This window comes from Melanostigma gelatinosum (genome assembly GCF_949748355.1).
Source record: "Melanostigma gelatinosum genome assembly, chromosome: 17".
In the NCBI taxonomy this organism is placed as follows: domain Eukaryota; kingdom Metazoa; phylum Chordata; class Actinopteri; order Perciformes; family Zoarcidae; genus Melanostigma; species Melanostigma gelatinosum.
In genome coordinates, this window is record NC_136650.1 from 5890325 (window position 1) to 5913687 (window position 23363).

A 23363-nucleotide genomic window follows, 5' to 3' on the forward strand; every position below is an offset into this window, starting at 1 on the left:
TTGAAGTAGCAGCAGTAGTCGTACTAGTAGCAGTCGTACTAATAGCTGTAGTAGTATTAGTACTGGTAGTCGCATGAATAGCAGTAGTAGCAGTTGTAGTGTAAGTAATAGTAGTGGTGGTAGTAATAGCAGTAGTGGTAGTAATAATATTGATGGTAGCAGTAATAGCACTAGTAATAGTAGCAACAGCAAAAGTTGTAGTAGAAGCAGTAGCAGCAGTAGTAGTAGTACTAGAAATATTAGCAGTAGTAGTAGTTGTCGCAGTATTTGTAAGAGCATTCATTATTTCAACAAAAATGCAGAATTTTGAGCTTAATGTTTACATACAGTTAATCCATGGGGCTTTTATTTTGAAAGGGTGGGGCTGGGTGGGGGAGGGAGGGGGAGAGGAGACATAATCATCATGTTTGACACATAAACAGAGGTTATTAAATGACAGGCTTCATCACAAGCAGTTCAGTTAGAATTCACTCTCTGGGGCTTTTATTTTGAAATGGGGTGTGGGGTGTGGGGGAGAAGGGGAGAGGAGACAGAATCATAATGTTAGTTAAACACAAACCGGTTATTAAATGACAGGCTCATCACAAGCATTTCAGGTAGGATTCATTCTGTGGGGCTTTTATTTTAAAATGGCATGTGTGTGTGGGGGGGGGGGGGTGGAGGGGGGGAAAGACCTCTAAAGATCCCTAAGACCTGAATGACTGTATGAGAGAGACACACAGAGAGAGAGAGAGAGGTAGACACAGTGTATGTGCGCGTCTGTCTGTGAGTCTGTGTGTTTATCAACATCACTAATTGGCTCAATCGCGAACACCTGTGTGCCTGAAGCCATTTGAAAATATTCTCCATAGAGATCCCATTGAAAATAAAAAGCTTAATAATTCAAAAAGTTCAAAGGTTAGAAATATGAAAAGTCATAGCACCCCTCTGGTGAAAGAGCTGAACATTTAAATAGTTTAACGGTTTCTGTAGCTTAAAAAATGAAGGAGAAGAAGAGGTGGGACGGAAGAAATAGAAGTTGAATAAAGATTCGAAGAACAATAGTTGGAATGCTTAACAGCATTCCAACAATTAGAGTAGAACTACGAGGTAGCAGTATAGTACCGACACATTAAATGTACCTACTACCTAGTTGTTTTTCCACCACACTATATTTGAAACAACACATTTTCAGCATTTTTCACATTGAAAATTATCTCAAATGATCGACGAACCGTTTTAGGCTTTCTGTCGAACGCTCGCTGTGGTCTTTACGAGTTACAGAACCTTTACATCCTGTCGCTTCATGCACGAGCTGCTGTGGGCGGGGCTAACAACTATAAAGACAGGGGGGACATTACAAACACACCAGCTGCCCTCTTATGTACCGGTTGTTTCACACACTTTTCTCCATGTAGCCATGCCTGCGACGTTGTTGTATCAGCTATTGGAGTGAGTTCAAACTGTAGCTCAAATATAAAAGTGTTGGTAACTTCTCTCTTCAATGGCGTGAAGAGAAGTCTCTGTGGGAGGTGAGATAACGGTACAGGACGCTAGCCTATGTTAGCTAACCAGCAACAGGTCGCTTGGTTGGTCAACTTGCAAACAATAAAAAAACTGTCATGGAGCGCGCGACTTTTTCGAAATACTCCTGGATCGACTTCGCCTTCTCTGTGGTCGGAGTGTGTACCTTCTTGATGGACTGGGGCTCGGACGTGTGGGTGGCCACCGAGCTTTACTTCCGCGGGGACGTCGTCTGGTTCGGGGTGCTGGTCGGCCTCATGGTCCTGTCGTCGGTCGTGGTCCAGACGTTCAGCTGGTTCTGGTTCAAGTATGACCGAGAGCTGCCGGGGTTCCGCAACCAGACCGTGGGAGCGTCCGTGTTCTTCGGGGACCGAGTGACGCTCTTCTGCGTGTTGCATGTGCTGCAGCTGGGTTTCCTTTGCAGGTAGACCGACCACTGTGTGAGCGGTAGTGAGTGTGTTTGCGCAAAACCCACAGTAACTATTGAAGTTCATATCTATCCACTGTTATTATTCGGGCTCGTCATTGTTCCATCATTATTCTGCTTACTACTCTCATTAATCATTTCTGTCATGTGCATTTAATGTGTTATAACTGTTATGATGTCCATCTGTACACATGACATCTTCTGTCCATCCCCACAGAGGGATCCCTCCTCTGTTGCTCTCCTTGAGGTTTTTCTCCCCGTTAAAGGGGTTTTCCTGTTCTGATGTGAGGGTCCCGGGACAGAGGCTGTAAACAGATTGTAAAGCCCTCTCAGGCAAATTTGTGATTTTGGGCTGTACAAAATAAATTGTATTGAATGTACGGAATTAAACAGCCTAAAACGTTACACCTATTTAAGTTAGACTGCAAATGCTTATCTGGTTTCTTAAGATCATAATAAAACATGTTACAGGAATTGATGCACTGTGCAAACACACTTTAATCTTGCCAAAACTGAAATAATGCACCATTGGCTCAGCTGCTTCTCTCTGTATCAATAGATATTCTCACAGAGCAAGTAGCTAATAACATTTGACAGGTGCCGTGACCATAAATGAACATGTCAGGTGTGGCAATATGTCAAACCAGTGTCTCAGAAGAGAACTATTCTTAAAATGCACAAGTAATGAGTTAATGAGGTATGAGAAGCACAAACGAGGCTAATGCGTCATGCCAGGTTGCTTCCATTCACATGCTCATAAGAGGCCGTTTAGCTGCGTGAGGTTTGGTATGTGGTGGCAGTTTTCCTCACAGTCTATGTGTCACGCACGGTTAACGGCCCTCTCTCGCTTTCCACACAGGCACATCTCTGCCATACGACAGGGCTTCAGGGTTTGGTGGTGGAAAGAGGAAGGGTCGGAGTACGCCGTGTACCTGACACACGACCTCAGCATGCTGCGGCTCATCGAGGCGTTCTGCGAGAGCACCCCCCAGCTCACCCTGATGATCTACGTCATGCTGCACACGAACAAGGCCAGGACCGTTCAGTGTGAGTTTACTTCCACCCCACGAGAAAAGCAAACTTCCGCAGACGGTGTTTGTTATGAGTGAATCAAAGATAGCGACCCACATTTAGCTTGTAAAAGCACTTTTATCTGTGTTGTGGCAAGTCGAGAAACATCACAAATGTGTGTTCACTTCCTCCCGGGTTGCTACATTGATTGTGTAACTTCTTTTCTTTTTTTGGCAGTCGTGAGCATCGCTGCATCGACCACTTCCATAGCCTGGATGGTGGTGGATTACCACCGCTCCCTGCGCTCCTTCCTCCCGGACAAGGCCAAGCAGGGCTGGTGCTCCTCTTTAATCTACTTCCTGTGGAACCTGCTGCTGATCGCCCCGCGCGTGGCCGCCCTCGCCCTCTTCGCCTCGGCCCTGTCCGGGTACATGGCTGCCCACTTCCTGATGCTGTGGTCCGTCTTCACGCTGTGGGCCTGGCGGCAGGGGACCAACTTCATGGACAGCGTCGGCGGGGAGTGGCTCTACCGGGCCACCGTGGGGCTCATCTGGTACTTCAGCTGGTTCAACGTGGCCGAGGGTCAGACCCGAAGCAGGAGCGTCATCTACCATTCTTTCATCACCACCGACGGAGTGATCCTGCTGACGACCTGGTGGTGCTACAGGGACCCCGTCCAGTCCGAGTCGTACGCCCTCGCTCTGCTCATCGCTCTACCGCTCATCTACCTCCTGGGTCTGCTCTTCAAGGCCCTCTACTACTGCTGCTTCCACCCCAAGCTGTGGAGGCCGCCGGTGAGGGACCCAGGACTTCCCGTCGATCAGCCCGATGCAGACGTGTCCTTCAGAGTCTTTTCCATCCAGGACGGCGACCTGTCCTCCCAGTATCTCAACACACGGATGGCCGGCCACGCCGCTCGTTTTTACTCAAAGAAAGGATTCATTAGAAACTCTGACACCACAAATGGAGCGGAGTCGCCACGTCTGTGATGTCCGGCTTGTTGTGCGTCACGGACAAAAGTGTACTTCCTGATAATGTGCTCAGTATCTCATGAACCAAATGACTGGCTCAAATACAGCATTTTAACCAAAAAGTGGGCAACGTGGATCTAATCGTGTTCATATCAGGTGTGATATGTTGCTCGTCCAGTGTTTGTTGAGCTTGTTTAAAGTCACACGTCTTTACTTCAGTTTCTGTGTACAAGCGGTGCTACACTCATTATTCTCTGCACTTTGTTTTTCAGCTGTCCTAAAAGTGAATTCAAGATGGGTTGTTTTTGTTTGTTTTTTCCACCTCTGTAGGTCCATTCTTCGTTTCTGGTTTACGGTTCAAAAAGTGTTGTGGATCCACTTCTTTGTCAACAGACTTGCTGAAACCAAAAGTCAAGGTCACCACTGGTTGTGAATATGTTACCTCATTCGCCATGTGCAATCAATAAAGTGGTACCGATGTTGTATTCCAATCATTTGTGTTTGTTTTTTACAGTAAAGTAACTTTCTTTAACCGTGGGACTGGTGCAGAGCTTAACTGTTAAAGTGACAGCTCTCGGTGTGAGTAAAGTGGTGGTGATAATATGACTGTGCCTTTAAGATGTTACGTTACCCTGGAAGAGGAGTTGCACTGTGTTTGAACACTGAACCTGTCCTCGACTGAACCTTTGCTCGCTTTCATTTGTCTTCTTCGCTCATGAGTGACGTGGTAGCTGTGTCCCAGAGAGCGAAGCGGCGCAGCAAACAGGCAGTTAGTGTGAGGGGGGGGGGGGGGGGGGGGGGGTTAACTTCGGTCTGGCGGGACACCATGGGGGTGTTCAAGTTCTCCCCTGAGGACTTCGTCTTCACTTGTCTGGGCCTGGCGCTCCTGTTGATGGACTTAGTGCTGGACATGGTCGCCGTCTGGAGTTTCTACCGGGAAGAAGACTACGCGAGCCTCTGCATCCTGCTGCTGCTTCTCGTGGGCTCGTCCGTCCTCGTCCAGGCCTTCAGCTGGCTGTGGTTCAGCTACGAGGACGAGGACGAGGACCAGAGGCAGACAAAGGTGGAGAAATGCCTGAGCCCGTCCATGTTGAAGTTCCTACACGTCCTGCAGCTGGGAATGTACTTCAGGTGTGTGTGTGTGTGTGTGTGTGTGTGTGTGTGTGTGTGTGTGTGAGAGACTGTTTCACTTTCACTTTCTCTAAATGGGGTACATGATTGAGGTTATTTTGTTGTTACATTGTGTGTGTGTGTCATTTTGTTTCTGTAGATTCCTTTATGGGACCACAGTGACTCAGGAATAGTGGCAACACCAGTTATACCACAGCATCCTTGTTTACAGAAGATTTGACTGTTAAACAGTTTACATGATAACTGTGTGTGTTTTCTCGACTGTGTGTTTCCCCCCCACCACCACCACACCCTTTGCCTCCCCAGGCACGCGGGTGTGGTGGAGCTCTCCTTGTGCAGGTGCCTCTCAGACATCCGTGACCCCGAGAGCGTCGCCGTGTACCTGAACCACGACCTGAGCATGCTGCGGCTCATAGAGACGTTTTCGGAGAGCGCGCCCCAGCTCGTCCTCATGCTCACCATCATGCTGCAGAGCGGCGAGCTCGGCCCCGTGACAGGTGGATGTCGATTATTATTTCATTTTTTTTCAAGTAGGATTGATGTTACTCAAGTAGCAAATATAGAAGTGTGTTTTTTAAGGACTCCCGAGTATCCGTTTAAAAGGGCCAATGTGTCTCTTCGAGGTCTTCACGCTTCAGTCCTGTCTTTAAAGGGCCAGTTCAACCAAAGCCAGTGGTGGAACGTAACTGAGTACATTTTCTCAAGTGCTGTACTTAAGTACCATCTAGATGTGCTTAAATGATCACTTTTGTGTCAGTATTTCCATTTTACTCGACTACATTTCAGAGAGAAATGTCAACATGGCGACTATACAGTTACACACAGAACACGTGAGCTGCCTACAAAATATGATGCTGAACTCCAACGTTAAACTTTAGTTCTTCACATACTTTAGTACTTTTACTTCTTTTTTTCACTGATCATACTTGGATAATACATTCCATCTTTTAAACTTTGGTACTCTGAATAATCCACAGATCGCACTGTTGAGTCTTCTTGGGCACTATTTAAAAAAGGCGTTACAATCAAAACTGCTGACACTGTTCTGTGGATAATCACCTTATTCTGTTGCGATGCAGCCAGAAATATAAAGATGGATCTCTCAAAACCTGGACGAATCAAACCCAACACTCTGTGTACGGCCAGATACTAGCAGACAGCTAATATGCATTTTGTAATTTTGGTGGACTGACCTTTTTTAAACAACAAAAAGACATCTCGCAGATTCCCCAAAGTTCAGAGCAATGTCCTCTTTATTGTGCTTCTACATCAAAACTGTAGGTTACTCTGTGATCTTCTCAAAGCTGTTGAGTGGAAGTATATTGTCTGAGGTTTAATTCACTCAGAACTTGCATAAAAACTCCATCACTGAGTACTTTCTGCGGGGCGATGAACAGTTCCTGGTAGCTTCTCTAATGACTCCTCCTCCTCCCTCAGTGTTGAAGGCCTGCGGGTCGGCCTCGGCCATCGCCTTCAGCGTGACCATGTACCACCGCTCCCTGCGCTCCTTCCTGCCCGACAAGGAGAAGCAGCGGATGATGTCATCGGCGGTCTACTTCCTCTGGAACCTGCTGCTCATCTCGTCTCGCCTCGCCGCCCTCGCCCTCTTCGCCTCCGTGCTGCCCTGCTTCGTCTTCGCCCACGTCTTCTGCTCTTGGACAGTTTTGTTCTTCTTCGTGTGGTGGTCCGAGACAGACTTCATGGACAGCCCTTGCGGAGAGTGGCTTTACCGAGCCACCGTGGGCCTCATTTGGTATTTCGACTGGTTCAACGTGGCCGAGGGCAGGACGAGGCACAGGACCCTGCTGTACCACGGCTACATGCTGGTGGATATTTCCCTCCTCTGCTCTCTGTGGTGCTGGAAGATGAGCCCCGATCCGCCTTATTTAGAAATTCCACCCGTGTATGCTGTAATCACCGCTGTCAGTGTTGTTGTAGTTTACATCCTCGGACTATTGATTAAAATGTTATACTATAGGTGCTACCATCCAAACCTGGCCAAGGAGGAGCTGAAAGGGGACACCACAGTTGGACAGGGCCCTACTATGTTGAAAATGTTTTCTGGTGATGAGCCAGATTTTTCTATTTCCTCAGCCGCGAACGAGGTCCCGGAAGAAATGCACCGTCAGTCCATATCCCTGAACGAGGACCTAGACACAGACGTCGCTGATCGCAGCGGGCCAGGAGCTCCGGCACCCGACATCAAACGTTGCAATAAAAGAATGAGGAAGTTGGCCGAGAACTTCTACTCCTGACCTGCATCACTTGACGTCCAGCAGACTCGGCGGTTGGACTGAGTCACGCAGACTTGAGCAGCCTGATAAATGAAGATCATGGGGTTTCGTGGGATAGGACTGTGACCTGCTCCCCGAGTAACAGATCCAACCTCACGAGAGGCGTCCAAGTCAAGACTGCTGTATTCTGCTGTAAGCAGCGCCTTCACTTTATCAGCCTGTGCTGCCAATCTTTATTTTATTGTCCATAGGGTCACAGTTTTTAAAGTCTGTGAACATGTACATTGTAATGGGAAAAAATGTTAGAAGTATCATGTTATGTACTATGATAGTGATGAACACAGACACAAAACAGCAGTCCTGCAGACGTAGTTAATCCATTTATGAGCCAGATGTCCTGTTTTCTCTTACTCTTGGTTTATCACACGCTCCCACACGGGGAAGTGAAGACTGTAGCCTCTGTGTGACCAAGCTGTGAACCTGAAGCTTACGTGTGTCTTCTCCCGATTTACTTTGAAATATTCTCCAACATGTAAATAGTTTGTTGCTGGTGTCACTCTTCCTCCTGCTCATAATGCCTGTGTGACGAGATTATTAAAACTCAGTTCTTTCTGTGACAAATGCATTCCAAATCTTTGAATATTTTACTGAACATTCCTATTCCAATGAAATGGTACAACTCATTTAAAACACTTGAAATGGTTAATCATATTGAGTCCTCAAGATTGTACTGAAATCCAACCTCATTTCTGAGACTATTTATGGTCGCCATGTTTTCTACAAGGACGTGTGAGTGAGCCCACTGCCTTGGCTGAGAAGCAACCCCACACATGAATGCTCTCAGGATGCTTTACTGTGGGCGCGACACAGGACTGATGGTAGCGCTCACCTTTTCTTCTCCAGACGCCCCAAACAATCGGAAAGGAGATTCATCAGAGAAAATGAGTTCCCCCCGGTCCTCAGCAGTCAGATCCCTGCACCTTTTTGCAGAACATCAGTCTGTCCCAGATGCACTCACACCTGCCTCCTGAGCAAGCTCTGCACTGGTGGTGCCCCGATCCTGCAGCTGAATCAGCTTTAGGAGACGGCACCTGGCCCTTTGCTGGACTTGTTGGGCGCCCTGAAGCCTTCTTCACAACAATTGAACCGCTCTGCTTGAAGTTCTTGATGGTCCGATAGATGGTTGATTTAGGTGCAATCTTACCAGCAGCAATATCCGTAACATTCTGGAGTATATGCAAATTGCCATCATAAGAACTGAGGCGGCAGACTTTGTGAAAATGTCATTCTCAAAACTTTAGTGTACATTCAGTTTTTACCTCTCAATGTAAACACTAGAGGTATACTGTCATTCAGTCTTCTTTTAGTATTTAGTTATGTGGCTCAGCAAAGAAACACTGAACAGGGAAACGTAGTTTTGCAATAAAATGATCATAATCTCGGAAGACTTCCAGCTTCAGAATTCATATTTGCACGACTGCATTTAACAGCATTAGCAGGAGAGGCCTGAGTGGTTCTTCCAGGTTAGCAACATGTCTTTCAAACCACAAGGTTCTAATGAAAATGTTGCAAATATTATATTTATGCTAGATATGGTTATGTAATTGCATTTTTTTTCACAGTAATAAATACTTGAGTCTGAAACTTTTTAAAGTTTATTTACACTGTATTGTCTAAAGGTACACAGGAAAACCTTCCAGGACTGTGTCCAGGTCCCAAACACCTACTGAGGGGAAAATAGTGATTATTAAATTAGCATTGATTATTAGTATACGTGGATCACATTCAGGCTCTCTACATAAGCCAATGTATCCTCACAGCTCATTTCAAGAGATGAAATACGTTGTTTACGTACTATTTAAAAAAACAAAACAGTATTTTGGCATTGTAAAGAAAAAGACACAAAAGAATATAGTCCCGTAAACATATTTAACAGCTGTGGTATACTTCAAAACCAACATTACATGCAGACAGTAAAGAAATACACACAACACATTCAATAAGCAGAAAATTTAAAAATGCAAAGATTGCATATAGTCTCCTAAGTTTTCTCAAGTGTGTGTGTGTGTGTGTGTCAGGACTGACGGATGAGCCCGTTCACTCACTGAGTTATGAGCAAGACCCTGAACAATTGAAAACGTGTTCACTTTGGTGATCTGTGTTCGTAGACGGTGATTGTCTCTCAGCGACGCCGGGCGTTTCACAGCGACAAAATAAATCTCCTTTTCAAAAGGAAGCAGAAGTCTAATATAAAGCAGACATCGAGTACATTTATGTGAAAACCACCAAAGTATTGTCACGCCATGTTCAGACATCTATTCTTGGAAAAAAACAAAACATTTTGAGTACGCGTCTGACGGCAAAGAGACGGGAAGCCATCTTTTCCATTGTTTCCATCAAACACTGAGCGCCCCTCAATGGAGGCATCGTTTTCTAGATGGAGACCTTTCAAATACAGTGCAGACAAAACAATCACATCAAACAATGTCTAGCAACAAAGAAAAGAGAAAGATAACACTTTGGATAATAAAACAACGCAGCAATAAATGTACCAAACAAACAGAAAAAAGCCTGACACGTTTCCCTTTGAGATTATGCATACAGATGATGGTTAAAGGCACGCTATAAATATGCACAGTCACGCAAGACAAACAAACGCACGCATTAGATAGATGCACATTCTTCACGGTCAAGCTGCATGTGTGTGAATACGAAATCTTCAGGCTCAGTATTGTTCAGTCGTAATCTGATCGGTCGACCCCTCCGTCCACTCGAGAACAAATAAAATCCCTTTAAAACACAGTTAATGGGCAAAGTAGCAACGTATTGCACAGTCATCGCTTTTTGTTGTGTGGCTGAAAATTCAAAGCTGTGGAAGTAATCATGTGGTCGCAGCTGTCCGACACAAACAACAACACCCGTGTTTTTAGAAGCGCTGAATCAATAATGTAATTGATGATTAGTTGGCAAACTATTTTGACATAGACTAATTAAGAGTAATTTCTTTTCCTTTGTTAAAGTGAATGCATTTTGGCGTTTGGACTGCTGGTCAGAATTCATTTAAAGACGTGAACTTGGGCTCTGGGGGAAATTTGATAAGAATTTTTGATCATGTCAAAAAAATGTACATAAAAAACAGTTGTAACCAGTTTGTAACCAAGGAACACTTGAAAAACCCAAAAGATATTCAGTTTACTTAAAGGCGGCAAATCACCTAAATTGGCCTCTGCATTGTTTTTAGATGAACATCAAACCAGCGATGATCCTTTGACTCGTGTTTAAAAAAAAATATAGAAAGGATAAAATTATTTTTTAAATGGTTGAAGATCATCTTTTAGTTTGTTGATTAATCTAATAATCAAGACAATAGTCCGCTTATTAATCAATAGTTTGTTGCAGCTCCAGTTTTAACTGATTTAATGAATGTCAGCTAAATCTAATTTTACAGGAAAAACATGTTCAGTAATGTCTTTGGAAACAAAACTATGCATTTATTTCTCTTTGGTAAACGACCATTTTGACATTCAGTCGCTTTAACAAGCTATTCTGATTTAGTAGCAATAACATGACGTGCATGAGTATTAAAATGTACAAAATACAACCGTCTTCACTATGAAAAGCTCTTAAGTGAGCGTGATCCTCCGAACAATGTGTGGACGGAGTACGAGACAACGGGCATCAAAGTAAAGTCCGGTTTTCATCTGAATGTCGTGCATTGAATGGAATCTGCATTTCCATTCACTACGAACTTCAAATAGATCCCTCGATCCCCCCCCCCCCCCCCCCGCACTGCACTAAGGAAACCAAAAAAAAAAGCTGAAATGTTGGGTGGTGAAACAGCTCCAGAGAGTAAGTAATCTAAGAATTAGTTTTTTGTGAAGTTCAACATTCACACATTTATTATGTCATTTCCTGCTCAGCGTAAAAAGGTTACGCATGTACCTTTTTTTTTACAGCACACTTACTGCTAAAGTACGATTCGTGTGCAGCACATACTGCATTAGAAGGAATATGTAGAATGGATTTGGGACACAGCTGTGGTCTTTATTGGACCCGTGCTCTGCCTTACTAATACCACGACTCCTGGAAAACTGCTGAGTCATGCCTCCAGCTCTGGTTTCACGTCGCCGAGTGTCACAAGAGAGGCCGCTTCAGGTTGGTCAGAAGATTCTCAGCAGTGCTCACCGACCACAGATCAGCCGACTGGTTTTTAACCCCGTAGTTCCTCGTGTTGAGATGTCAAAGGCTACGTGGGAGAGTGATAGTGGGATTATTTCATACTTGATGACCTTCAGTAAGTCTTTAAACAACCCAGAGAGACAACGCCAACAAAACAACAATGAGCCTTTGGTTGTTTAAAATCCAGAGAGAAATAAAAATGAAGAGGGATTGTTTTCACCGCGGGAGATTTTGCTACTTTAAAAAAAAGACAATGTAACCAAAAGAGGAGAAAAAGAAAAAAAATGGATGTCTTCCCTTCCGTGTCCAAATCAGTGCCAGTTTCATCCGTGGTGAGCTTAGCTGCCGTAGAGGAGGGAGCGCCGGGGCGTGAGGAACCTTCACTCGCCCATCCAGTCCGTCTCTGGCGGTCAGCTCCGACCCAAAGTCCGCCTCAGTGCGTTGCCGTCACACACAAATACGCAGAGTCATAAGTTGTCATGTGAGGGCAGATATTTATAATATACGAGTGTCGTCTCTGGGGGAGGGGGTGTAGGAGGCGGAGGGTTTTTCTCGCACATTGTCACTCCGCCGGGACGACCACCGGGGTTGTTTCTCCCTTTGGTGTGCGGTGTTGGACGCCGCGTCCTTTACAAGAAGTCCAGCTCCAGAGCTTGGTGCAGGGACACGAGGTCGCCGTGAGTGGAGATCCGCCAGAAAGGCATATTGTGCTGCGGACAGAGAGACGAACAGACCATCAAGAGAGTGTTTCAGACTCTCAAACTGGAATTCAAATGTGTGGCGATTCGTTACAGTCTGGACCCAGGCTGCTAACACACAGGCACCATAGTAGTTTAGCAGCAAACGACAAACTTGGATCGATTGTGATTTATTAAACTTTCCAGTCGGTTACGCTCACAGCTGGATTTGTAAGCACCTTCGTGAGATGTTGATGCCTTTTAAAACAATCAAAGTGAGAGCCACAGCGTTGTGTTTGTGCTGTTCTGAGGAAATGCAACCTGCCTACCGACTGAGGGTCTGTGTCCACATAGCAGGTGGTTGTTTTGTTTTTTTCCTGAGCCTCAGGGTCTTTTGTCAATAATTCCCAATGAGGAGAGCGCAACGAGTTGAAAAACGCTGAATTAAAAAAAGAAAAAAGAAAAAGCGCTGGAGACGTCACTGTGGAAAATAAAGGGGACGCTTGTTTTGTCCGTCTGTCCTGAGCTTTCTATGTCGGACAGACACTATCACAACAAAGCCTGTTTGTGGGAGCAGATCGGCTCTGCAGAACAAATAGATAAATGCAGCAGCTACCATACGACGGAGGTTAGAGTGGTTGTCAAATTATAGAAACATGAAAGAAAGAGCTTAAATATAAGTGAAGCGATACGTGGCCCTAACGCACAAAAGCAGGCAGGCGTAAGGAGACGTGAAAACTTAAAAAACGTTCACCTGTTTCGCTGCAAACTCCTCGTCTCGACCGTCGCCGATCACCACATAAGTCACCTTCTTCCCAAAGCGAGAGACGATCCTCTCAAAGCAGCTCTCTTTCCCTGCGCGACAGGAAAACAAGCGATCACAAAAAGCAGCATTTTAACACGCTTCCTCTGCAGCAGTAGAACAATCGTGTCAACGGAGCGGGTTTTTTCCGACGCGTACCTATCTTGGTGGCGCTGTAGATGTTCTCGATGGGGAAGACGTCCCCCAGGCCGTAGAGCAGCACCTTCGCCAGAGCTGGAACCAGCTGGGTGGTGGTGACCAACACATTCATACACTTCCCCCTGTTGGCGGAACATCACACATACATTAACATATGTGGGCTGTGAGATGAAAACAAAAAGCTGAATCAGGGGACATACCCGTTTACACTTGCATTGATGTCGGGACAGTTTTAGATTTTTAAAAGCAAATTCAGCACAAGAAAATCACAGCCCAGCTTCTGTCCGAGGGTTGCATCATCCTCTCAATAAACATTGCCTTTTAAAGCTCATTCACTCGGGTCACTGAGCCTAAGCGCTTACTAAACGTGACGGTAACGTGTAATAAAGCCGTCACTTGAATCTAATAATTCACATGACTGCGCATGTTGCAGCAGAGTGCGACCTGAAAGATATTCTCCAAAGTAATAACCTCCGCTCAGACCTGGACTGGATGAGCAGCAGAGACTTGAGCGCCGTGCAGAGCCACGCGTCCGTAACGTTCTCGATCTCAGACTGAAGCCGTAGAAGCAGCTCCCTCTTCATGGGACTCAACAGGCCTGAAAGACACGACACGCAGTAAGAAGACCACGAGGTGGAGACCCCACTGTCACCATAAACAACATCATAAAGGGACGCACTGCTCTAAATGCTTCGTGGGTTGATTCTTCATTAGTTCAGTCTGATATCACTCTCTCACACACACACACACACGTTTGTGCCAGAATAAATTGGGGGGGGAAACTCAGATCGGTTGAGTGTTTTGGTTCCTCTTGGATATTGGACTGTGGAGCTCATTTTGATGTTGTAACACGATGTCGTAATTCACTCGGCTGTAAATGCTCCAAGGTTTCTTTCTCAGGAAAACAAACACACCTGAAAACAGGCCATTAAAAGCATGACAGGCAAGACGAAAGAAGAACGTCTGAACACTGTTTTACTGGAACTGAAGAAAGTGTTCATGAGCCACGTTGTTTTCTTGTGTGCCGGTCATTTCCAAAACAAACTCACCTCCAACGTTCCCTTTAAAGTTACTGTAGATCTCTTTTAGCCGGCGGTAGCGGAAGGCCAGTTTACGCATCCACTCCACGCCTCCCTGGACCCCCGTGGTGGTTCCTGATGCCCCTCCGCCACTGGAACCATTAAAGCCATCCGCCAAGAAGTTGTAAGTACTAAAGTGGAGAGAAACACACCTGTGAACTGATTGGACGAGGGGAGTAAAGCCTGCTTCAGAGTGATGGTGTTAAAGTGTGCTTTAAGGCTAGTACGTGTGTGTGATGAGGTCATCGCACTGTTTATAACACACCTCAGGTCCTGCCCATTGTCGTCAGAGGCAACGTCCTCAACATGGACTTGATCACATTCCTGAAACAAAACAAAGAGTTATTTTTTCTAAAGGATTATATAACAATGTATTGGTTTAAAAATAACCTTGTATTCACTTGTACAAAGACAACAACATCCATGTACCGTTGGGAAAAGTCAGAATAAAGTCATGAGCTTCAGATTATGCATCTTTGCAGCAGCCTCTTAAATTGCGTTATTTAAATGTATGCGTATGGACCAAAATAAAGTGATATTTTGAGCGTTGATGGAGCAGCTGCAATGTTAGCAAAGCCTAGCACCGATCTATCCAAACTCCATTCTGAAAACAAGCATTTTAAAAGTTGTTTCCTAGTCGCTTCGGACGGACCTGACAAAAGCATGACTCGTTATGCAGTCATTTCGGCATCCTTTTCACCCGTTTAATGCATATAAATCAGAGCAGAATCTGTTTATTTGGGCTTCATACTGCTGTAGTGAACCAGCCGATGTGTGGCTAACAGTGAATACAGCTCGGTGAAATTCACCGGGTGCCTCCACATGACGTTATGAACCCAGAGAGGCCAGCGTTTGGAGAGAACACAGCATTAAGCTGATATTTGATTGGTTGCGAGTTTAAAAGCATCCACATGACAAGAAGGAGAACCTCTAGCTGGTTTTTTTCCCTCCAGAACTCAGAGAGTATACTACGAGCAGTCGATTGTCAAAAAAGGGGGAGGTGTCTCATTGTCATTTTGACCGACAGAAGAGACAAAGGTAGCTGAATGCCTCTCACTGTACCTCCAGGTCGTTGAAGAAGAGGTGAGTGTCTGCCAGCTCAAAGATCAGCTCCTCCATCTGCAAGCCCAAGTTCAGCACCGTCGCCGGGTCCTGAACGGACACAACGCAGACCCACAATAAGAGTCAGACTGCTTTTTACTTCATGCCGCGTGCTGGAACTTTTTTGGCTATTTACAGAAACAAACCTTGCCAAACTTCTGTGCGTAGGAGCCGGTGAGCAGTGAGTGGAATATGATAATGGTCTCATCCAGATCCCAGAGAAAGATACGCTACGAGGAGGGGTAAACAATATCACACTTTACCTTTTAAAAATCATCATTTCTTACAACCGACAGGAAACAACATTTACCACAAAATAATATTTGATCTTTTTAACGTGGTGATTTGTTGGGTTTTGCTTTGTCTTAAACACTGAAGTGCTGCTCAGCTAAATGACAAACAGCCACGTTTAAGTGTACAAAGAGGAGCTAAACTGCCGACTTGCTCACCTCCAGGTCGCTGTCGGCAGGCGGGGAGCTGTCGGACCTCTTGCCCTTCCCTTTGGCTTTGCCGACAGAGTTCCTGCGTCCGACCTCGTCCTGGTCTCTGGCTCCGGCGGGGACGCCCACGCTGGTCGGAAGGGCCGCACCTGCCGGGAGGTTCTCTGGTGGGGACGCATCTTAATACAAGCAAGTCGGAAATCAGCACGAGAAGGACACAATTCTTCGGTTTTGTCTCAGACTAGCTGGAACGGGATAACGGGGGGGGGGGGGATGTAATCTACCTCTGATGTTTAAATCGAACTAAATGTCAATCAAAGTGCTGAGGTCACCTCTGGGAGGCAGCCCGGCTGAGGCGGCCTCCTCCGACTTCACGGCTGAATACCCGGCCGCTCCGGCGGCGGGGCCGTGGTCGTCGCTGCTGGGCAGCCCGGCAGGCACGTAGCTGGGAGGCAGAGCGTAGTACTGAGGGAACTGGTTCTGGCCCAAAGAGTTGTAGCCGCTAAATTCCTGGAGGAGATTCAAAAAATGATTGTGATCAAAGGTGAGTCACATGAGATAGAAATGGTTATCTTCTTATATGCCGCACTGATGGACAGGAGAACGCATGAGAACACTTGACGTCCTCCTTACCTGGTGTGCCGCTGTGGTGGAGGTTGTGGTGGCAGCCGCAGCCGACGGGATGCTGGAGTACACACTGGATGTTGTGAAGCTTGAGCCTGGAGACAGAAAGAGCTCAGCTGAAACAGTGCCAGAGGAAAAAAATTAAATAAAGTATTTGAAAACAGCATTTGAGGTGATGCGCAACAAGAGAGGAAGACAGAGCTGTGCCACCGCAAGATCTTTGTGTTTCAGCGCTCCTGGTGTTTGCAGAGGGTGTGACAGCGCTGTCGTGTGAGTCAGAGTGAGGTTGCAGCTTGCCTTGGTATGAGTAGTGCAGCTGGGCTGGCTGGGTTGAGGTATATGCGGTGCTGAAGCTGAGAAACCCAGGCTGGCCACCAGAGGGCGCCTCAGGCAGCCCTGTCTCTGTTTTAATGCCTGGCCACATAGCACCTGAAGATGACAGGAGAGCAATGGAAGCGGAGAATGAAAGAGGCAGCGGGGGGGACGGGTGGATGACGGGGCAAAAGTTAAGAAACCGGGTCCTTCAGGTTGAGGTGTGGCCGTTTAAGCAGAGATTTAAAAAAAAAGAAGAAAAAAAAGAAGCAAAATCTGATTCTGACAGCACCAAAGCACAGTAAGGCCTCTGAAGCAGAGTGACACAAAAAAGGTGTGATCCTAGCTTTTATTTTTTTTAGTGAGCAGACAGTGTTAAAATAGGCTGTTAGGGTAGGAGCGGGGACCAACCAAAGGGCGGGAGGCCGTAGGTCTGGCCGGTCTGGGGGAAGGCCGAGTACACGGTGGACTGGGCCAGCGGAGGATAGGCCACCTGGCTGGTGTATGACGTCACTGCCGGGCTGAAAGAAAGACAATCAGTGTTAAAGAACAATCTGTTAAATTCAAAACTGTGTTTTTACATGTACTGGCGCACAAAATTTGGTTGGCACAGAAGCAACACAAAACCGGCGGTAACTGAGGAACACTGGAATAATATAGACTAGCGTGTAGGAAAGCCAGACCAGTATGGTAGAAGAACGGCAAAGTTGAAATGTATACAAAGGGGCTCTCTGGGACAATGTGGTGAAAAAAGAAAAAAGGCTGATCCCCCAAGGGAGGAGTCGTACTAGTCTCTGCATGCACCTGGCTGCTGATGCACTTTGTGTCAATGACGCATTATACTTGCCGTGTTTCTTCCAACGAGTTGTAGTCTAAACATCATCTCCTTAAATCTGCGTAACATTACAGCGTGATACATGATAAGATGTTCGCATGCAGCGTACTCACTTGCTTCCCTGATAGACCTGTTGGGCGTATTCGGATGACCCCGTTGAGTCTGCGCCTGTTTGAAAAAAAGAAGAAGAAAAAAAAAAGACAACACAGCCTCAGGTCAACAGACACGTCGCATTCAGCTTTTTTCTTTTTAAAAAGACCTTTAATGTGCTTCTGTTCGTACCCGAATGTGCATATGAGTTCATGGGGTTTCCGCATGCTTGAGTTGCCGGCCCTCTGTCCGCGTCAGACTGCTCCTGTTCACCTGCAATCACACATACGTAGTCAATATCTTCCAAGCATAAGGGGGGGGGGGGTTCTCGATGCTGAGTGAGAGAATAAGATAAACCAAAAGGTGTAATTCTAGTCTGTCAGCTACGTAGAGCCACTGTTAGAAAAATAGAATAATCTGAGATTATGAAGTCATAATCACCGTGTAGTCACCGTGACCTCACCCATCGGTCGTGGGCTACGGTTTCAAAGCCTAAAGTTTGGCATTCTGGCCGTCGCCATCTTGGTTTGTTGGTAAGTACAACCAAATGCTGAATAAGACATTTCTAGAATACAGTTGTAAGACAAAAACATGCACAACTACCAGACCGGACAACGCTGTGGTAGCGACCTGTCAATCAAAAAGTAGCCCCGCCCTAAAGCATACCCTGCTTCATGGATTATTTTATTGAATTCATATTTAGAATGTGGAGTGACGTGGTGATGCCATATACGGCTCTGGTAGAGGCAGCGACCTGTCAATCACAGTAATCCCGCCCTAAAGCATCCCCTGCTTTATGGTCTGTTTGACTCTAAATGGACCATCATGTACTAAATGAACATCATGCTGTATTGAAGAAGACTTGAAACTAGAGATTGAGACCATAAACTCATGTTTACGGAGGTAATAAATCAAGAGAGTCTCATAGACTTTATACAATCAGACTTATTTTTGCAACCGGAGGAGTCACCCCCTGATGACTATTAGAAGGTTTAAGTACTGTCTCTTTACTCCATGATTTTCTACTGAAAGCCTAGGGGAAGCAACTTTGAGCTGCACTTCATCAGAGGTGGTGAAGTTGACATTTTTGTAGAAAATAAACCACACAATGGTGAGATTTATGCCTGATCAGACCTGTTTTCAGTTAGTTTAATTTAGTTGGTGAAAAGATGCTTCCCTAAAACTGTGTCTCATCCAGAGACCAGAGTCCCAAACGGGGTTGTGTGTGTCTGTCACACGACCTGAGGGGAATACTACCGTATCAGCAGAGCAATAAAGTAATGCACAGCAGACTAGAGGGCAGGTCGATTTTTCTTGAAATTTTACGACTTTGTCATTAAATTACCAAATGTCCTAAAGCCTTGCTTCAGGAACAGTGTCTTCACATGTTCTTACCTGGATCAAGCTGGGCTGTGGACAGGGCAGAGTAGGAGCTCTCCTGCTCCGATGAGCCCAACACTGCAGCTGGACTCCTATCATCACCTAAATTACTGAACGAGCAAAAATAATCCGTTAAAATTATAGATTTTCTGCTGGCAACAATCTACTGTGTAAAATCCTTTCTTTAATAAATAGTTAATTCAAAACTTTTTTTCCATCAGAATGATGAGGCAGCACTTTCAAAAACATGAAAGATGAGACACAGATGTCAGCGAAGACATGGACCAACCTGGGCTCTTTCTCCAGTCCACCGTCGATCTCAAGCCTCAGCTTCTTTGTCTGCAAACACACGCGTTCACAAAGAAAGGTTTGCACTTGGAATTCTACTTCCTGTGATGTGCATCTTTATATTCCCTCTATATGATTAACCATCAAGTCAGATAAATTAACATAAAGCCAAGCCACCGAAGCTCAATAAAAAAAAAAACATGAATATTACAGTTGTCCTAGAGTTGTATGCATTCTTTCGTGGGGTGGTTCGTGTTTTATTTTACGACACACCTCTATAGAATCAAAAAATACTTGACATCAGTACATTAACAAACGATTGTGGTTAAACACTGAACCACAATAATAAAATATGATAAGCTGTGAAAAACCGATGCTGCAGCTGTGATTACAGAATCACAGTGAAACCGTTTTTGCATCTTAACTTCTTCTCGTTGGAAGTACAGAAGTAAAACAAAACAACAACAAAAAAACTTCGGTGACGTCTGGCGTGATCGTGTGCGGACTCACCGGCAGCTCGGGCAGCTCCTGCGAGTCGACCATCTCTGCGGCGGAGCGACCCGACATGTCTGCGCGCTCAGCCTACTCTCTGCACCGGGAGAGGTGGTCCGGACCCTGCTTCACCCGATCAGCAACAGTAACAACACGAACACACTGAATAAATGGAGGGCCAAGCCTTATGTAGTGCTGCCGGCGCGTGACTCTCCCCCCTCCTCGTGTTTCATGAATGCACAACAATCGCGTGCCTGATCGCGTGCCTGATCAGCGGCACGGGGGGGGGGGGGGGGGCCGGGGCTCCCTGGTCTAAGACCCCCCCCCCCCCCAGCACGAGCGTGTTCACTGCGGGATTAAGGAAGCGTGCCACTTTACATGTGACCTAACCTTCGCTCAACGAAAACATATTCTCCAGACGCATTAACTGCTCAGATGCAAGCTGTCATATCGGTGAGATCGGCCCGAGTCGGGATAACATCTTTCCTCGTTTTGTCCTCCGCTCGCCCAATCGGCCTTTTACCTAACTGACAAAATGTCAAGCTTGTGTAACTTAAGTGAACTAAAAAATAAAAGGAGTAACGTTTAAAGGGAAATAAGGCCACGTGATGATGTACCGATAGCAGATCAACTCGATTACGTTTGAATTTGAGATAGTTCAAGGTTCCTAAAAGTAAAAAATAAATAAAGATAATCTACATTTCCTCAGCTGCACTGACCCCAAAAACATATTGTGCTGTTTTTTAAATAATATTCATTGCTCATTCATTTCTCAAACCACAGACGACCGGTTTATAAACACTGCTGCTGCTTTGTCCGTTTGTTATGATCACAGCTTTCTGCCACCTGTAACAGGGCCGCTCGGGTCACGTGGAGGGGACACCCCTCACTCGGAATAGATTATCATGTATTTGACAGAAAAAAAATCTGAAACATCTAATGTTCACGACTTTATTTAATTTCTTGATATTTTACTGAAAGCTGTTCTGGGAAGACTCATTTCCATATAATAACTGTTCAGGATCTCAGTGACCAGAATCTAAAAAAGGAGGGTTGTTTAGACATTAACATCGTTCCTCATTGTTTGCACATTACAAACATACATCTCAGATGTAGACAAATATTTTTGACAACACTGTTTCATCCAACACCCATGTTTCCGGTATTGTTTGTCCCGCACACTAGAAACTAGAGTAAAACAAACAGGCACAGCAAAGCATCCACTCAAGGTAAAGTTCCTATTCATGACATCTGCTGTTAGCCGACAACCGTTACGTTAGCTGAGTCCAGCAAATAACCGGGGACGGTCTGAGTGAAGGTGAAGTCTGACATCTCACCTACTAATGGAACACAGTGGCTCGTTCATCTTTAATTTGAAAGGTTGGAACATAATCTGTCAACACATGAAGCTAGATGTTAGCCACTAATACTAACCGATACCGTGAGCTACTGTGGCAACGGACACTAATTAAGCGTAGCACCCCAGCATTTAGACAGCACCGCGTAAGCTTCCCAACAGCAGCGTTAGCTTACCAACGTTAGCAGACAGAGTCGCGCTACTCACGCGCTTTACTATCGGTTCTAAGAGAAATACTATGTGTCACGCGCTGTCGATATTACATGCTTATTAGCTCACGTGTCTGGGCCAATGGTGGTTAAATAACTAAGCTGGCTTTGAGCGTTACTTAGTTTGGCCCAGGCATGAAAGTTTTCCGCTCCAGAGATTAGTCGGCATCAGCAGCCATTGGAGCGGGTGTTAAAATGGCATCGTGTGAAAGCATCTCACTCCCGCTGCACCCAACTGAGAAGCTCCTCACAACACAAACACTCCCGACACACCAAAATGATGAAACCCAGTCTTACCATTGAAGGGGTGAACGAGAAACGCTTTTATCTAAGCGCCTTCAATTTAATCCAGTGTCACACTTTGTCTGTTGTTAGGGAGCACTATTTTGCAGGAAGTTTTCGTTGCTGGGCCTACTGCGCATGTGCGGAATGTTCATTCACTGGAGTCCTTTCTTTGGCGCGACGACACAGGTGAGAGCAAAGACTGCAAACAGCTGTTATTTGAACAGATGAATCCTCTTGTTGAATGTTGTCAGGCAGCTTAAATCATTATAAATCCACGTTAATGTCAAACAAACCGTAGAACGTGTGTAGAAAAATAGTTGTTAATCAACGAGTTTGGCTAATTTTAAGCTAGCTGAATGTATATACGTATATATTTATTTGTTGTGTATATGTATATATATATATTGTAGCATAAAAGTGGCATCATCAGAATTAAACAGCACACTTCCCTTGATTTTAGAGAATTTATTTGCCATTTCTGACAGATTACACAATTCAATATTTCAGTTGATCATGTAAATTATCTTCTTTTACACAGTAGCATGAAAATAAATATACATAAAAATACAAAACCGAAAAGTTATGCTTCCAAATATGGAAGAAAATGCTCTAGAACTGTGCATTGCCTTATTTTTTTAAACTTTCAGCAGGCTTGAAAATCCACTCTGTATGCAAATGCCTAAAATGTGGACACTCATTGCAGCAAAACAAAGTCATGAACAATCTCTGTTTGAGTGAAGATACTCGCTTAATACCTTATTGAATATCAGATCATAAATTACAATGACCACGCCTGCTAAAAGAGATTAAATGATCATTGTTCTTTTGGAGTTTTGTTGCACTTTCCAGAAACGTATAATGCAGTAGGCCAGTGGCTTAACACTGATGGGGAGAAAGCCAGCGCCTGTGCCACAGAGTGGTTCTTTTTGTCAAGTTAATGAAGCACGTTCTTTCCACACATTATTCTCTAGATAAGGGACATAGGTGTTTGGGGAAAAGAGATGTGTACATCCAGTAAATATGGATCAGGCCGCCTTTCGACAGGCACAAGACATTCACAGTTCCTCACTACATGATTCATAAAAACTAAAACATTTGTAATCACAGATTCTGTAGTTTGTCTGGAGTGTTTGCCTTAAAACAGCAATCACTTGAATTTAGAAGGAGTTTGATATACAGTAAATGCTATCATTGATATGGGCCTGTTATTGCTGGTTGAACTCTGTGTCGCACTCATTAAGTGGTACATACACACACACACCTTTCTGAGAAGTAAAGGGTGACTGTTTGAAAGTTATTAAAACAAGAACAGTTTGCTTTTGCAATAAAATATACATAACTTTTCTTCTACACAGTACAGTAAAACTTTGATCTTCACTATTTGAGGACAAACCGGTCAGAAAAAGAGTTTGCGTGAAAGCGTGCCACAGCCTACTGTTTGGTCAAAGTGTCACTTATTGGCATCAAATATTGAAATGCCACTCTTCCTTTGTCCAAAGCGGAGATATGAACCGAGGAGCGGAACGATATGAAGCAGTCTAATCCAAAGTTGCTGATGCTTTAAAAGCGGAACGTCTCACTTTTCTTGACCCTTGTTTCCTTCAGTGCAATTGAGCATTGGACACAAAATAGTCTTTTTTAACATACGCGGACATGTAATGAAGGCATCAACCTTAACAGCTAGCACCCCGGTCAAAAGTCCGAACAAGTTAGTGGTTTTTGATAAAGCCGGCTCTCGCCAAAACACCGCTGCTGCCGCCGTCATCCAAACTGCCTT

General features: G+C 45.1%; 3 protein-coding genes and 1 long non-coding RNA gene across 4 annotated transcripts in view; 3 read left to right on the forward strand and 1 right to left on the reverse strand.

Annotated features, from left to right (window-relative positions):
* Positions 1 to 1343: 1343 nt before the first annotated feature.
* Positions 1344 to 4367, forward strand: LOC306791588 (XK-related protein 8-like). Its single transcript, XM_079288384.1, has 3 exons — positions 1344 to 1927; positions 2790 to 2977; positions 3179 to 4367. The coding sequence occupies exons 1-3, from the start codon at positions 1602 to 1604 to the stop codon at positions 3928 to 3930; spliced, it is 1266 nt and encodes a 421-aa protein (XP_079144510.1). The 5' UTR covers positions 1344 to 1601; the 3' UTR covers positions 3931 to 4367.
* A 371-nt stretch (positions 4368 to 4738) lies between these two features.
* LOC306791032 (XK-related protein 8-like) lies at positions 4739 to 7567 on the forward strand (the record flags this gene model as incomplete). The annotated part of the gene is made up of 3 exons (XM_079287636.1): positions 4739 to 5043; positions 5350 to 5540; positions 6481 to 7567. 3 exons carry the CDS (start codon positions 4739 to 4741, stop codon positions 7296 to 7298), a joined length of 1314 nt encoding a protein of 437 aa, XP_079143762.1. The 3' UTR covers positions 7299 to 7567.
* Positions 7568 to 11098: 3531 nt separating this feature from the next.
* eya3 (EYA transcriptional coactivator and phosphatase 3) lies at positions 11099 to 21672 on the reverse strand. Its single transcript, XM_079288677.1, has 18 exons — positions 21599 to 21672; positions 19754 to 19897; positions 19245 to 19294; positions 18971 to 19065; positions 17768 to 17848; positions 17599 to 17653; positions 17062 to 17171; positions 16348 to 16433; positions 16047 to 16224; positions 15724 to 15893; positions 15421 to 15504; positions 15236 to 15325; positions 14439 to 14497; positions 14144 to 14304; positions 13578 to 13692; positions 13095 to 13216; positions 12888 to 12988; positions 11099 to 12166 (listed from the first exon to the last, which is right to left on the reverse strand). The coding sequence occupies exons 2-18, from the start codon at positions 19808 to 19810 to the stop codon at positions 12086 to 12088; spliced, it is 1695 nt and encodes a 564-aa protein (XP_079144803.1). The 5' UTR covers positions 19811 to 19897; positions 21599 to 21672; the 3' UTR covers positions 11099 to 12085.
* An 87-nt stretch (positions 21673 to 21759) lies between these two features.
* Positions 21760 to 23363, forward strand: part of LOC306791511 — a 40132-nt gene continuing 38528 nt past the window's right edge. Inside the window, exon 1 of the long non-coding RNA XR_013772758.1 lies at positions 21760 to 21772. This is a non-coding gene — a long non-coding RNA (uncharacterized lncRNA). The remainder of the gene's footprint in view (positions 21773 to 23363) is intronic.

Coding starts and splice junctions, on each gene's coding strand:
- eya3 (XM_079288677.1), bottom strand. CDS start 19,810: ATGTCGGGTCGCTCCGCCGCAGAGATGGTCGACTCGCAGGAGCTGCCC. Junction 19,295..19,753: donor AGGAGCTGCCCGAGCTGCCG/GTGAGTCCGCAC, acceptor GTGTGTTTGCAG/ACAAAGAAGCTGAGGCTTGA. Junction 19,066..19,244: donor GGACTGGAGAAAGAGCCCAG/GTTGGTCCATGT, acceptor TTGCTCGTTCAG/TAATTTAGGTGATGATAGGA.
- LOC306791588 (XM_079288384.1), top strand. CDS start 1,602: ATGGAGCGCGCGACTTTTTCGAAATACTCCTGGATCGACTTCGCCTTC. Junction 1,928..2,789: donor CAGCTGGGTTTCCTTTGCAG/GTAGACCGACCA, acceptor CTTTCCACACAG/GCACATCTCTGCCATACGAC. Junction 2,978..3,178: donor CAAGGCCAGGACCGTTCAGT/GTGAGTTTACTT, acceptor TTTTTTTGGCAG/TCGTGAGCATCGCTGCATCG.